Source organism: Camarhynchus parvulus, chromosome 9 (assembly GCF_901933205.1).
Source record: "Camarhynchus parvulus chromosome 9, STF_HiC, whole genome shotgun sequence".
NCBI classification, from domain to species: Eukaryota; Metazoa; Chordata; class Aves; order Passeriformes; family Thraupidae; genus Camarhynchus; species Camarhynchus parvulus.
Genome location: NC_044579.1, coordinates 1,423,542 through 1,437,016, shown reverse-complemented (window position 1 = coordinate 1,437,016; position 13,475 = coordinate 1,423,542). Strand labels below are relative to the sequence as shown.

The 13,475-nt window shown below is 47.6% G+C and overlaps 1 protein-coding gene across 2 annotated transcripts; it reads right to left on the bottom strand.

Moving 5' to 3' along the window:
- Positions 1–731: 731 nt before the first annotated feature.
- Positions 732–13,222, bottom strand: MLF1 (myeloid leukemia factor 1). Of its 2 annotated transcripts, XM_030954092.1 has the most exons (8): positions 13,107–13,222; positions 8,505–8,679; positions 6,048–6,092; positions 5,132–5,221; positions 4,695–4,823; positions 3,080–3,239; positions 2,684–2,816; positions 732–2,535 (listed from the first exon to the last, which is right to left on the bottom strand). In XM_030954092.1, exons 1-8 carry the CDS (start codon positions 13,151–13,153, stop codon positions 2,433–2,435), a joined length of 882 nt encoding a protein of 293 aa, XP_030809952.1. In that variant the 5' UTR covers positions 13,154–13,222; the 3' UTR covers positions 732–2,432. The 2 variants fall into 2 exon arrangements, with proteins under 2 accessions (XP_030809952.1, XP_030809953.1); XM_030954093.1 differs by lacking the exon at positions 6,048–6,092.
- Between the last annotated feature and the right edge of the window lie 253 nt (positions 13,223–13,475).

The window sequence follows — 13,475 nt, the reverse complement described above, 5'->3', positions numbered from 1 at the left end:
GGAATGGAGAGGGGAGGCTCTCACCGCCCGGCCCCTCACGGGCTCCTCCGGCTGCGGCGGGAGCCCTGAGGGGGAATGGAGAGGGGAGGCTCGCCCCGAGCCCATCCCGGAGAGCCCTCGGGCTGGTCCCTTCCCGGGAGCGATCCTGGGCAGCCGTGGGGGTTCCCGGTGTGCGGAATTCTCCCACTGCGGCCTGAAAGGGGCGGATTTCAGCCAAACCACGGAGCGGGACGGAGCCCGCATCGGCGGCGGGAATCTCAGCCCGGGAGTTCGGGAATTAGCAGGAATTAAAAACGGGTGGAGAGCGGCGCTCCCTGGCCCGGGGGCTGAAGTGCCGGGAAAGGGGAACACAAGGCTGGGATGGGGCACAGGGACCCGTTTGGAACACGCTGTTAAAATCTATTCTTGATACAAAATTACTTCCCGGGAGCAGCTCTTCATACCTGCAAAGGCTCCAGGAGCTGCTCTGAAACAGAGAAAGAGGCCCTCTCCGTACTCTGTTTGGTTCTATCAAGCTTTTGTTTTTTGTGGAAAACGCATGCTCACCTCTGGAAACGGAGGGATTTCCAGAGGATCCCAGAGTGGTTCTGCTAAATCCCATCCCATTCCATCCCTCCCTGGCCAGGGACAACTCGCAGAGCCCAGGTTTCCTTCACTGAACTGTTTCAAAGCAGCCCAAACTAAATAATGACCAAGTCCCTCTGCAGTGTAGAATAAACCAACAAAGCCCATAAATAATAAATAACTTTTATTAAAGAATTGCAATTTCAGCTGCTTTTACAGAGCACAACTTGTGCCTTACATTGGAGAACAGTCTTGGTGTAGCAAAGGGATCTGGAGGGAATATTCACCTCTTCCCCCTGTCATTTCAAACCCAAGATGTTCTTGTTTTATTTCACACAAAAATCCAAGTTGTCAGGTGAATTTTCAATTTAACAGGAGCAGCTCTCCAAGATTCCTGCTCCAATTCCAACACAGGAAACATTGCTGCTGTTAATTACTGAGAAGATTATCTCATAAATTAATTGCAGAATCCACGTTGTCTCCAGGGGATGGAAAACAAGTCCCTGGGTTGAGCTCTGACTTCAAGGGGTGTCCAACCCCCCTGACCCCCACTGCTCATTAAAGGGTTCAATTATTGCCATTAACATTGATCACATCAACTTATTGCCACTGATACTTCTCTAATTCAGGAAGAGACCACAAGCAAATAATTGTCCTTCCCTTTTCAGAGCTCAACAGAAGTGCTGCTGATTGGGTTTGCACATTAATAAGCATTAATTAATTAAAATTAAATAACCTTAAGCAGGAAGACGAAATATGATTTAGAGGCTTTTTGGCCAAACAAATATTACTCTTGACTTATTAAACCCTATTTTCTCATACAAACAGTACTTTTAAAGGCTACATTATAATGGAGCCTTGAATTTATGTAAAGCTTTAGTGTTATTAATTTATATATAAATTTAGAGAAATTCTTTCTGCTACACCACAGGGATAATTCTGCATGGTAGAACAGTACAGGGACTGAACACCTGGAATCCCAGGTTTTTCCTGCTCTCATACACTGCTGGCTCTTCTAAACTCCTATCAAATGTAGATTTAGGGTCATTCTACCCTCAGTAAAACACAAAGAACACAGAAAGGAGAGGGGTTCCTGTATCCAGGGCTCTTTACAACACAAGAAATGGGGAAATCATTCCAGTTAAACTCATTTCTCCCATGTATTTTTCCCATGAGTAATTCCTAGTTGCAGTTGATCTCAGGATGCTGATATTACTATAGGATAATTAAAGTAATTAAATACTACAGATAATCCTCAAAATGGAAAATGATGGGCTAACTCCACAGGAAACAAAGGATCAGGAATACAAAGTTGACAGTTCAGGCACAGGAAATGAGGTGCAAGCACAGCTTATTAACATAAAAACTCTGATAAATGTAAAGTATTGTCATATTTCAGTATTTCCTCTATGTTACAGCAAGGGGTGTGTGGGGTTCTGTAACAAATTATAATATGATTTTAAAGTAGTGTTTTACAGTGTATTCAAGTTCTATTAATTAACCTAGAAACCAGTAATTATTTCAGCAACCTAAAATAAAGGAAATTTGCTTTTTGCACAACTCAGAGTGGGAAGGAGGAGTTGCAGTACCAGGCTTAGTAAAGCCTGAGATTGGTGCAGCTGGAGCAGAACAGCTCTGCAAATCCAAGCTGGTTCTACCAGGCTTAGAGATGTTCCATAAAGTGCTTTTAGGCAGAAAGTTGTAGGGCTGGAATTCACTGAGGAGCTGAGGACACTGAGAAGCAGGAGGAGCAAAGGCACAACACAGAGCAGAGATTGGTCACAAATCCAGGTGTATTTTTATGGACACGAGCACTGAGCACCATTCATCTGCTCCAGGGAACCTCTGTCCCCAGGGAATGGGGACAGTTAATTCCTGGAGCCCTTCAGGGGGACAGGAGTTCCTTTCACACTGAGAGCCTCCAGGGAATCCCTGGGCACCCTGGATCCTGGAGCTCCAAGTGGCTTCTCTCTGGAAAAAGAACAACAATGGTCACAATCTCCATGAAAACAGGAGGAATAAAACCTGCAGTTCCCCTTGGAACATTGCTCCAGCACTGGATTTTCCTTCTGCTGCTGGAATTTCCTTATCCTGCAGGACAGCAGGGAACTGGTTTTACCTTCTTGATCCACCTTCCCTGGGGCTGTAATGGGCACTCCTGGATCTTGAAGCTTCCACAGCTGCTCTGCTTCGGCAAGGCCTGAACTTCATGATCTCCCTCTGCCACTCCTCATCAAAGGTGCCAGCTTCAGCTGGAAAACAGACACATTTATTTGGAATGTTAATAAAGAGGGGAAAAAACCATTTAATGAGTATTAGGGGCTTTGGGTAGTGATTTTAAGCTTTGTAGTCCGCAATTCTCCACATGGCCTGCAACTGTTTTTGGGATCTATAAAAGAGAATTTGGATTTGGAGACTTTCAGTCTAAAAGTGCCTTTTAAGACACCCCAAGCTGGAACTTCCAAATCAGAGTGTGAAACACTGTAAAGTTCATTAACTGCCTAAAAAGACCTACATTCATCCAGGTTGATGAATTCTTGGTTCATCTCCTCATCCCCAGTCTTGGAGTTCTTGGATCTTCTGATGACATGAGCCCGATCCTGGATGTGGTGACCAACAGATATTTTCTCCAGACCACTTTCAGAATCCTTCAGTGCTTTTCTTGTTTCTTTAACCTGTTTAAAAAAAAAGGGAACTGAGTGTCCTTCCAACTAAAAATGAGGTAAAAAGAGTTTACAGAATCCCAGGATGGTTTGGGTTGGAAGGGACCTTAAAGCCCACCCAGTGCCACCCCTGCCATGGCAGGGACACCTCTCACTGTCCCTAATATCCAACCTGGCCTTGGGCACTGCCAGGGATCCAGGGGCAGCCACAGCTTCCCTGGAAGAATTCCCTTCCAATATCCCATCCAACCCTGCTCTCTGCAGTGGGAAGTCATTCCCACTTGTGCTGGCACTCCAGGCCCATGCAAAGGGTTAAATCCTCCCCCAATAATTTTCTATCTTTCCTTTACAAAAGTCAAGTTTTCCAGGCTTTTCCAATTCTCTCATTTCCTGTGTTTGCTATGAACACACCAAAAAACCACAAATCAAACCTATTTTCCTTCGGCCACCAGAGAGGAAGATGAAACAACACCTCAAGTTTTTTAACTGGGTATTAATTATTGGGGAAAAACCCCTCAGTTCAAAAATGCTACAGAGCCAAGGTTCCAACATTCTCCTTGGCAACAGAAGAGCAACACCCGATGCCAGAATTCCCAGCGTGAGGAACAACCAGTTACTGGGCTGTGGTGCTGACTGGCTTGGAAGCAGGCTGGCCCTTATCAGTGTCCTGGGCTATTATTAGCAGCCTTGTGATAAGGGCTGTGCAGGAGCTGGGACACATTCCCAGCCAATCCTGCCCACGGCCTTTAGGGATCCTGTCTAGGCTTTCACGGCCCGGGCCAGGTTCACATTCCCAGCCCCAGTTCCCGGCAGGATTAGACACAACAGCTGCAAGGGAGCTGCAGCTCAGGGTTATGTAAGTGTCTGGCCAAAGGAGTGCTTTCAAGGCAGGGGCTGCATAAATCAGTGCCTCTCCTGGAGTTTAAGTGGACAGGAAAAGGATTCATTACAGCAAAGAGAAGGGCATTGGAAAATTGCTGCTCTGTGCTCTGTTTTCCCAGCCTTGGATGGGTCTGTAATTTATTTTGGGGTGTACTTAAAGCACAAAATTACAGGGAGGAAATCAGACCTTTAATACAGAGCAGGGTTGGAGAGCCCTGTGTTTTCCTCAATCCCTAAATTTTCTTTGTGCAGTCAGACTCTGCTCAGGGAACAGGGACAGGAGGCGAGGGAACAGCCTCAGGCTGGGCCAGGGGAGGCTCAGGGTGGACATCAGTAAGAATATCCCCATGGAAAGGGTGAATAAACATTGGAAGGGACTCCCGGGGAGGTTTGGGGTGCCCATCCCTGGAGGTGGCACTCAGTGACCAGGTGGGGATCGGGCACAGACTGGACTCAATCCAAGCTCAGTGATGCCAGGATTCTGTAAATCCCAGGAGTAACTGTGCGCAGGAAAAGCAGCTGCAGACCCTGCTCTGGTGTGGTGCACCTGAATCCTGGGCAGTGCCCAGCTCCTGCATCACTCACCCCTCCCGGAGCTGTGCGGGTCTGGGTCGTGGCTTGGAAAACTTTGGGAGGTTCATCCCCCACTCTGGAATAGGTCATCATGGAGGAGGAGCTGAAACTGTGTCCCTCGGGCTGGATGGACAGGTCATCCTACAAAGCAAGGCAGGCTCATTACTGCAACTTAGAACTTGTGGCTAAGAGTTATTCCTTATTATTTTATTATGGAAAATATCCCTTCACAAAATTAACCCTCCTGGCACCACATAAAACTTCAGTTTTATCTTCAAAGAATAAAGAAAAATTATAAACACAATATAACCTGGGCAAAAACCCCCTTAATTCTTACTATCTCCTTGAGAGTAATCCCATTTTTCTTGGCATTATTTTCTGAGGAATATTTGCAGTAACTGGCACTCTCCAGTGCAATAAATTCCAGAATGATTTTCAAAAGAACTCACGAATTTCCTGTGCATTTCCAGCATGTTGTTCCTCATGTTTGACATCATCCTGTCCATTGCAGAAAATGGATCCATAAAATCTGCATCCCACTAGAAAAAGGGGGAAAGAAAGACTCCAGTTCAAACAGTCTCAACTCTCCCAGTCCTGGAGCTGGTTTTCACATGCAGTTTAACTCAAAAAGCCTTTCAGAACGCACTTCACACACAGACAAGCCAAAATGCACCTTTTCAGAAGGAAATTGAGGGAGTTGGATTAAGATGGAAATATTGGGAAGATGAAAGTGGAAGATTTATCACTCAGATGTCAAACTGGCCACAAAATGAGTTTATTTAACAAAAATGTTCATAATTGGATATTCAAGTATCCAATTATTTCACAAATGTGTTCATAAACCTCACCAGCTTCTGCTCTGAAAGTGCTGTATGACTCTTCAGTGTTTAAATTTCAATAAATTCATTTCCAGAGTTATGTAGTTCAATGTTGCAAAATTAAAGCTGCATTTAAGCCCAAAATGAAGTAAAATTAAAGAACAGAAAATCTTCAGCTTATTTGAGTACAAGCAATTGGAATCCTCTGGGCGAGAGCTGTGGACAGATGATGGATATTGAACAGGACACTGCAGAGCCCAAAGCACAGCTGGAAACCACCCCAAGCCCATCTCCAGGGGCTGCTGGGAGCAGTGGCTTTGTGCCACCCCCACAAAAGCATTCTCCAGCAGCACTCAAGGTTTGCAGCTTCCCCAGGGATTATCCCATCCATATCCACAGCTTAGTGCCCCAGGAAGGATTTTTCCCCTGGATTTTCTTATTCCCAAACTGCAAACAGCACCAAAAGCAGGATGCAAGCACAGAGCTCAGCCTCTGCCATGCTTTGGTTACACACAGCTTACACAGGAGCTACTCCAGGGATACTAACCCCTCTCCCAAAACCTGCAAAGGGCATGAGGGAGAAGCTGGTGGCCTGGAAAAAAAAGGAGCAACATGTGGAATTATTATCAGGAACAGCAGAAATTACTTTTATATAAAACAGATTGCATGAAACATTTCTCATCTAATCAAAATCACTCAGGAGGGCCTTGGTAATTAATTAATTAATTAATTGATCCCTAGATATGTGGAAATAATATATTTATACTGATGATGTTAGAAAATGATAACTGCCACCACATCTGATAAATATTGATAAGAGTGTGTGAAAAGCACTTGGAGGCTGGCAAACATTTGAACCCCACAAGAACCTTTGTGCTGATCTCACACTTGAGGCCCCACCCTGCAATGCTCCATTCCAGTCAGGCAGCACTGAAAGCTGATTAAAATCAACAAATCAACAAATTATCCCACTGATACTGAGGGTTCCTGCATGGCAGGGCAGTGAGATCCTGGGAAGCACAGGGGTGTTTCCAGGAAAGCCAGATTGGAGAGTCAGATAAGGGCTGCAGACACACAGGGTGCCAGAAGGACCCAACCCCTGGCAGGAACTTTAATGGAAAAAAAGGAATTCTCCAGTTCTGGAATAGCTCTAGGAATTCCTCAGGTTTCTGTCAGATTAGGCAGAGCTGTAAATAATAATATTTTTTTTCCTCTCAACATCAAGTCCTCACTAGTGAAAGTTATTAGGCATACAAAGCTTATAAACTCTGTTTTATAACACCAAAAAGCCACTAAAAGCTGTTAAAACATTTGCTTGATATACAGGATAATCAGATATCAAAAAAACCAATTAAGAGCATCTCCTAATATGTTTTAGCTCATTCCCCTTTCCCTAAAAACTGAACTACAAACCTGCTGGAGAAAGGAAATGCAGTTTTAAATTTGAATCCTACAGTGGCACTCCTTGCATTGTCCCAACTAATTTGGTTCTTTTTAAAGCAGTTTTAGGCGTGCTGCAATTTAATTAAACACGGAATTACAACACAACTAATCAGTGTCAGTAATTTGAATGAAGTGTATTTTGACATGGCAGCAAAGCTCCACCTTTTCCTACATAAAATGTAATTTTAAGGGTCTCAGTCCTTGGTGGAGCAGCAGTTTGAGATGACAAGGCAAAGCAACCTGTGCTGAGTGTGGTGTGACATCTGACAGCTCTTCAGTGGAACAGGAGGAACATCAGAGGATCCTGGGAAGGGTTTGACAGCTGTGGAATTCTTTTACCACAGAGCTCCTGTAGCTGTAACTGCTGCTGCAGGCACAGATAAAGGGTTTGGGCCTCACCTTTGTCCCTCACTGCAGAACAGGAACACAAGCCCTGAGCCCTGACAGGTTCTGTCTCCAAAGGAAAAGCTCTGATCTGGCTTTAGGCACCACTGATCCAAGGCTTCAGGATCAGCAGACGGAGGATGATGCCCTAATTAGATGCAGTTTCTATATTTGCCAGGAACTGGATGAGCAGGGGAAGGAATGTGCCAGCTCCCCTCTGGAGCTGCAGGTGACAGGCTCTGCTCCAGCTCTGGCCTGGCCACCAGCCTCTGTCACCTGCCTTTCTTAACAGTCTCTGGAAATCCAGTGGGAAGCATGAAAGCAACAGGGAGGCAGCTGCTGAGTATCTGCAGGGAAAGGAACCAGCTCCCAACGTTCATCCTCTATAAATACATCTCTAGATAAGGCTTAGATATGATGGTCCTGCATGCCCTGAGCTGAAAAAACACTTCAGTTAAACACAGACTTCCTAACACACAGAAATACTGAATTCCACACCAATTTCCCTAAGCTTTAATTCTTACACGTTTGTATCTGAGAGAATATTAACAATCAGCCCAAATTCAAAGCATGAAGTGTTTATTCCCAGCTGCAAAGCTGAAACAGGGTTTAAAATCCATGCATGGATATTCCTGAGGTGGTGAAACCCAGGCTTGTGGAAACCAAACTGAAACAGCTGCACACAAGGGACTGAAATGAACAAATGTATCATGGAATTATGGAATGGGCTGGGCTGGAAGGGACCTGGAAAGAACCTGGCCTTGAACACTTCCAGGGATAGGGCAGTCACATCCAGGCACCTTTTTCAGTTAACATGAAAAGGAAATACATGTAGACAATATGTGGGAGGGACATTTTTAGTGCCTTTCTCTAACAGAAACATTTAATGTATTGAATTTATGAAAGCAAGCACTGGATAAGTGATCAGTTTGTTCATTAAATATCTGTTCAGTGATCAGTAAAACCCAGACAGATGCTCAGCAGAGATAAGGGATGTGCCATGAGGGAACTGACAGAGGAACCCTTCCCATTTCCCCGAGTGATGGAAGAGCTGAAGGAGGCTCCAGGGGCACAGCCAGGGCTGTTTCCCAGGAAATGCCTGTAAAGGAACAGAGCCAGGGCTGTTTCCCAGGAATGCCCATTCCAGAGCAGCCTCCGAGCCCGGGACACCACTTACCCTGCGGGGGCCCCTCGTGGCCACCTGCAAGTCCTGCTGGGCCCTGCCGCCCGCTCTCCTCTCCGCCGGTCTCTCCCCTCCCTCCGGGAGGCTCAGGAGCGGATCCCGCCCAAAAGGCTCGGAGAAGTTCCTCATCACCTGCCTCATGTGCTCATGGTGGGCAGCAAAGGGATCCCTGCACGCCAGAGAGGCACCGCGTTATTCCAGCTCATGGACAATGGCTCCACGTTAGTTCAAACTCTGCTTTTTAATATTATATTCCATAGGGTTCTTTTTCCTAAATTTTTACTTGAACAGGACTCAACTGGGCAATCTCCCATTCCTAACAAACTCTGGTTTCCTCTTCCCTTCCCATCTCTCAGGTTGGATGTTTGAGCTCTATTTTCTCTCAGCTGCCCTAACTGCTCTCCTTCACTCTTGGCTGTCCCTATTCCTTTTATTCCTCTTTCCCCATCTTCTCCAAAATATCCATCCTTGCATCTTTCACTCCAGCCTGTGTTTAATACCTGCCAGAACCATAAACTGGCCCATATTTTATTTATCACTACTTCCACCTCCAACACCTGACAATAAAATAATTTAAGTTTTCCCTCTTCATCTTCCAATGCTTAGCACAGTCCTATTCACTGAATTCCTTGTGTCCCACTGGATCCCCCTCATCCCTCAAATTTATCCTGTTGGCAGTTCGCAACTTTTCCTTCTCCCTGTCCCACATGCTTAAAAATACCCATTATCCCCTAAATTCAGGCCAGTTCCATCTCTTACAGTCACCCATTGCTGCACCTGTGCCTTCCCTCTCCACAAATCCTGTTCCCACATCCCTTTCCTGTGCTTAGGAAGGAGATTCTCACTGGCTTTTTCTTTTCCTCTTTTTTCCTCTTATTTTCCCCCTCCTCCACTGGTACAGAGCTCCACTGCTATTCCCAAAGCTTGGCTTGCAAGGAAAACCTTGCTCAACTTCCCAAACTCTCTAAGCTGGACAAGCCCTGATATTCCTAATTAAGGCCAAAAGAGGAACAAAGCAGGGATTTTTCTGAAGTGCAGGGTACGAGCAGTGCTGCTGCCTGAGGGCCAGGCTGCAAATGAACACTCCCCACACAAACGACCCCGCTTCATTTCCTCCTTCCATCTCATCTTCCTCCTTGCTACCCCACTGAAAACACCTTATTACCATGAACAGTCATTTCCCAGGTATGGTTATTCAGGTTTAATACAGCTCATCCTCCTTCCCCTCAATTCCTGGCACTCCCCAGGCCCTCCAGGACAGCAGAGCCTTTCCTGGGACATCTCAGAGGGGAATGCTCCAGGCTACCCCTGACTTTTCCCTGCCCACTTATCTCCTGCCCAGCTTTGCTGCTCCCACCCCTTATCTCCAGCCCCACAAAAAGCAGCTCCCACATCACGTGGCTGCTTTGATCTTGTGCCAAAGTCACACTTTCTGTTTATGTTTTCCCCTTTCAAGTGAAAAAGGCAAACATGAGGTTGGATTAATTTTGAAACAGGATTTTTTTTCACACAAAAATATCCCTTTAAGCTATACCCAGACTTAAACTCAGCCCAGAAAGTGTTTTAGTGATGCCACAGAGCAGCCCCTGCTCTGCTCCCAGCCTTGGCTCCAGCCCTGGCTGATAAGGAGCTCACCCAGCCCAGGATGAAGAACAGATGGAAAAAGTGCTGGCATGAGCCAAGGGCAGGAATCACACCAGCACCACCTCGGGATGTGCACCATTCCAGCAGATCCCAAACCCCAGAGAGGTTTGGTTATCACACACAAAGAGCTCCTTGGTACCAGGGACAGGGAAATCAGACACAAACTGAGGAATGGCAGGTTCAGGAACAGGAGGAAAGGCCCTCAATTCCAAATTTTAGGGAGTAATTAATAAAAATAATTATTTTGAATTTTGGTATGATGTGGAGTAGGGTAAAACCAACGGAAAGGGAACAGAAAATCCATGTGGAAGACACAGTTTCCAAGGAATTAAACCTTGGTGGTTCCAATGACTGAAACTCAAGCCAGAATTCCAAGAGGAGGAGCTCACCCTGACAGACACAGACATACTGAACAAGGCACAGTCTCTGCAGGGGACCTGCAGGAATTGAAGATCCTTGCTCCAAGCACAGATTTTATGGGATGGCAGCAGGTGTAGGACACTGTAACAATTATTGACTTAAATATGACCCTTTATTTTTGGGGGAAGATACTTTTGATGAGAAGGCCGAGATTTTTGTTATAGCACAGAAGTGATGAGGAGAAAGTGAGGGGTTCACAGAGCTTTGCACACCACATCTGTGCCCTTTCTGTGTTGAACACTAAATTATTTTGAAAATTAAATTCTGAATGGAGACAATGTATACATTTATTCTTCCAGCACCCTGCAGTAACAGAATTTTCTAATATACATTAACCTGACCCTCACCTGACATTAAACATGGAAGTATAACGTTAATGCTTACTTCAGTGCATGAAAAATCAGTCCTAGAACAATAAATCCCACTTATTACTTTTGTAAACTGTATTGTTTCGTTTTATTAGCTATTAGATGGAAAGATTACATTTTTTCCCCCCACTCAGGAAGTTATGTAAGGCTGCAGCTGTTGTGCCTGGAGAGAACACCTGGCACAACAAACTGAAGAGAATGAAATGCAGAGCGTGCAGTTGGCAGGGCAAAGACAAGCCCTGCACCTGGGCAGGGTGTCAGGGACGGAGCCCAGCCTGGCCCTGCACCTTTGGGTGACTGACTGACTGACTGCTGCTTCCCTGGGACAGCTGCTCCACAGGGGCTCCAAGCCGGGCACCATTCCCAGTTCAGCACCAAACTCTCTCCTTATGAGGCAGCTGCAGCCCATTATGACTCTATTTTGGAGCTAATCTTATCTGAGGTAATCAGCTCATTTCCTTCACTGTATGCAAAGCAGCCTGACAGGACAGTGCTGAGAAAATGAGTCTCAATTTCCAGCTCATCTTTCACACTCACTCCCTGCCTCCACCTCCTGCAATCCTTGTGGCTACAATAACAAGGAATAAATTAATAAATAAGCAATTGTTATTTCAAACAAGACATAATTTCTATTATTACTTTAATTTCATGCAGAGGATCTGCATAGGGAAGTTTCCTGCACAGAGCTCACAAATTGTTATAACAGCAGGAATATTCCTAGAAACCAAGAGTGCTAATGTGTGTGGCACAGCTTTGGGAATTCTCCTGGAATGTGCTGTAGGAGATTCTCCTTTAAGCAGCCCCAGCCAGAGCTCCCAGTAACCAGGAGATGAAGACAACAAACCACATCACACGGCCTGCTGCTCCCTTCCTCACCCACCCCTTATCTTGGCTGCTAATTAAATTCCTGGGGTTTTTTCAAAGATTTAAAATAATTATTGAGGTTCCTCAGCGTACTCTGATCCCGTTTTCATCCAGTATAAATCACAGTTTCTGACCAAAGACATGAAATGGGGCCAGAGCAGGTAATTCAGCAGCTCTAGCTGAGGGGAGAAGCATTTGCACCACTCACTACTTATATCTGTGGCAAAAGAAGATTCCCACAGGGAATAAACTGGGCTCAGACTTGAGTTCACAGACAGGAGCAACCACTGTGCTCATGGTACGGAAACAGAATCACAGGATGGTTTGGGTTGGAAAGGACCTAAAAGATGGTCCTGTTCCACCCCCTGCATGGGCAGGGACACCTTCCAGCACCCCAGGCTGCTCCAAACCCCATCCAACCTTGAACAATTCCAGAGATGTGGCACCACAGCTTCTCTGAACTCCCTGTACCTCACAGGGGATAAGAACCCAGTCTGCTGGGGTAAAGCAGCACCATCCCCTCGGGAAACGAGCACAAGGAGACAATTTGCCATCAGTGCTCTCACACACGCGTCGGCAAAGTTTTAATTGAAGGACACCTGGTGCTCTGAGTAGTGCTGGCACTGAGAGGAGTTCAGAGACAGCCTGTGGCTAAGCGATTAATTAAACACGCACATAAATCCGGATGAGCTGCACTGCTCACGACCTGTACTTAGGAACCTGAAGAGCAAACAAACTCCAGGATCTCCAGCAAGGAGGTGAAGATCTCCTCTGTGTGAAATGTGGATTAAACCCTTCCCTGCTGAGAGGGGAGGCAAACTCAACTCTCGCTATGGAAGCTCGCTGAGGACGTTTAACCCCCGCACGGCTTCAGGGGGCACGGGCGGTACCGGCCGGGACACACGGACGGTCCAACGGCCCCGACAGCGGCTCCTGCACCGGCACCGACCCCTTCAACCTGCCCTGGTCGTTATACTGCCCTGGACCCTTTAACCCGACCCGGTCCTGACACCTGCACCGATCCCTACAGTGTGCTCCGGTCTCGGTCCTTCCACCGGCCCCGACCCCTTTAACCCGCCCCGACCCCTTTAACCGGCCCCGACCCCTTTAACCCGCCCCGACCCCTTCAATCAGCACCGACCCCCGGGGCTGCCTCAGCCCACGGTCGGTCCCACACACCCACCCTGCCCGCCCGTTTCCAGCCCCGGACCGGCCCGTGGGAGCCCACCGCCGCCTCAGCCCGCTCTCGGCCGGTCCCCCTCCGCCTCACCGCCGTGCCCCGAAGCCGCCCGCCCCTTACCTGAAGAAGGGATCGTCCTCGAAGCACCTCCCGAGCCCCCCGAACATGGCGGCGGCCGCTGCGCTCTGCGCGCCCCCGGCCCCGTGCGGCCCCTCCTCACCGCGCCGCGCGCCGCTCCGCCCCGCCCCTCCCGCGCGCGTGACCTCCCCTGGCCGTTCCCATTGGCCGGCCCGCCGAGAGGGGCGGGGCTCTCCGCGCGCCGCCGTTGCCGTGGCGACCGCGGGGCCGCCGCCCCGGAGGGGCGCTGGGAATCGGGAAAGTTCCGGAAATTCCCGAAATTCGGGAATCGCGGGAATCGCGGGAATCGCAGCCCCTCCCGCAGCCCCGCTCTGCCACGGGCTGCCCCCGGTCCTGGGGAGTGCCAGGCGG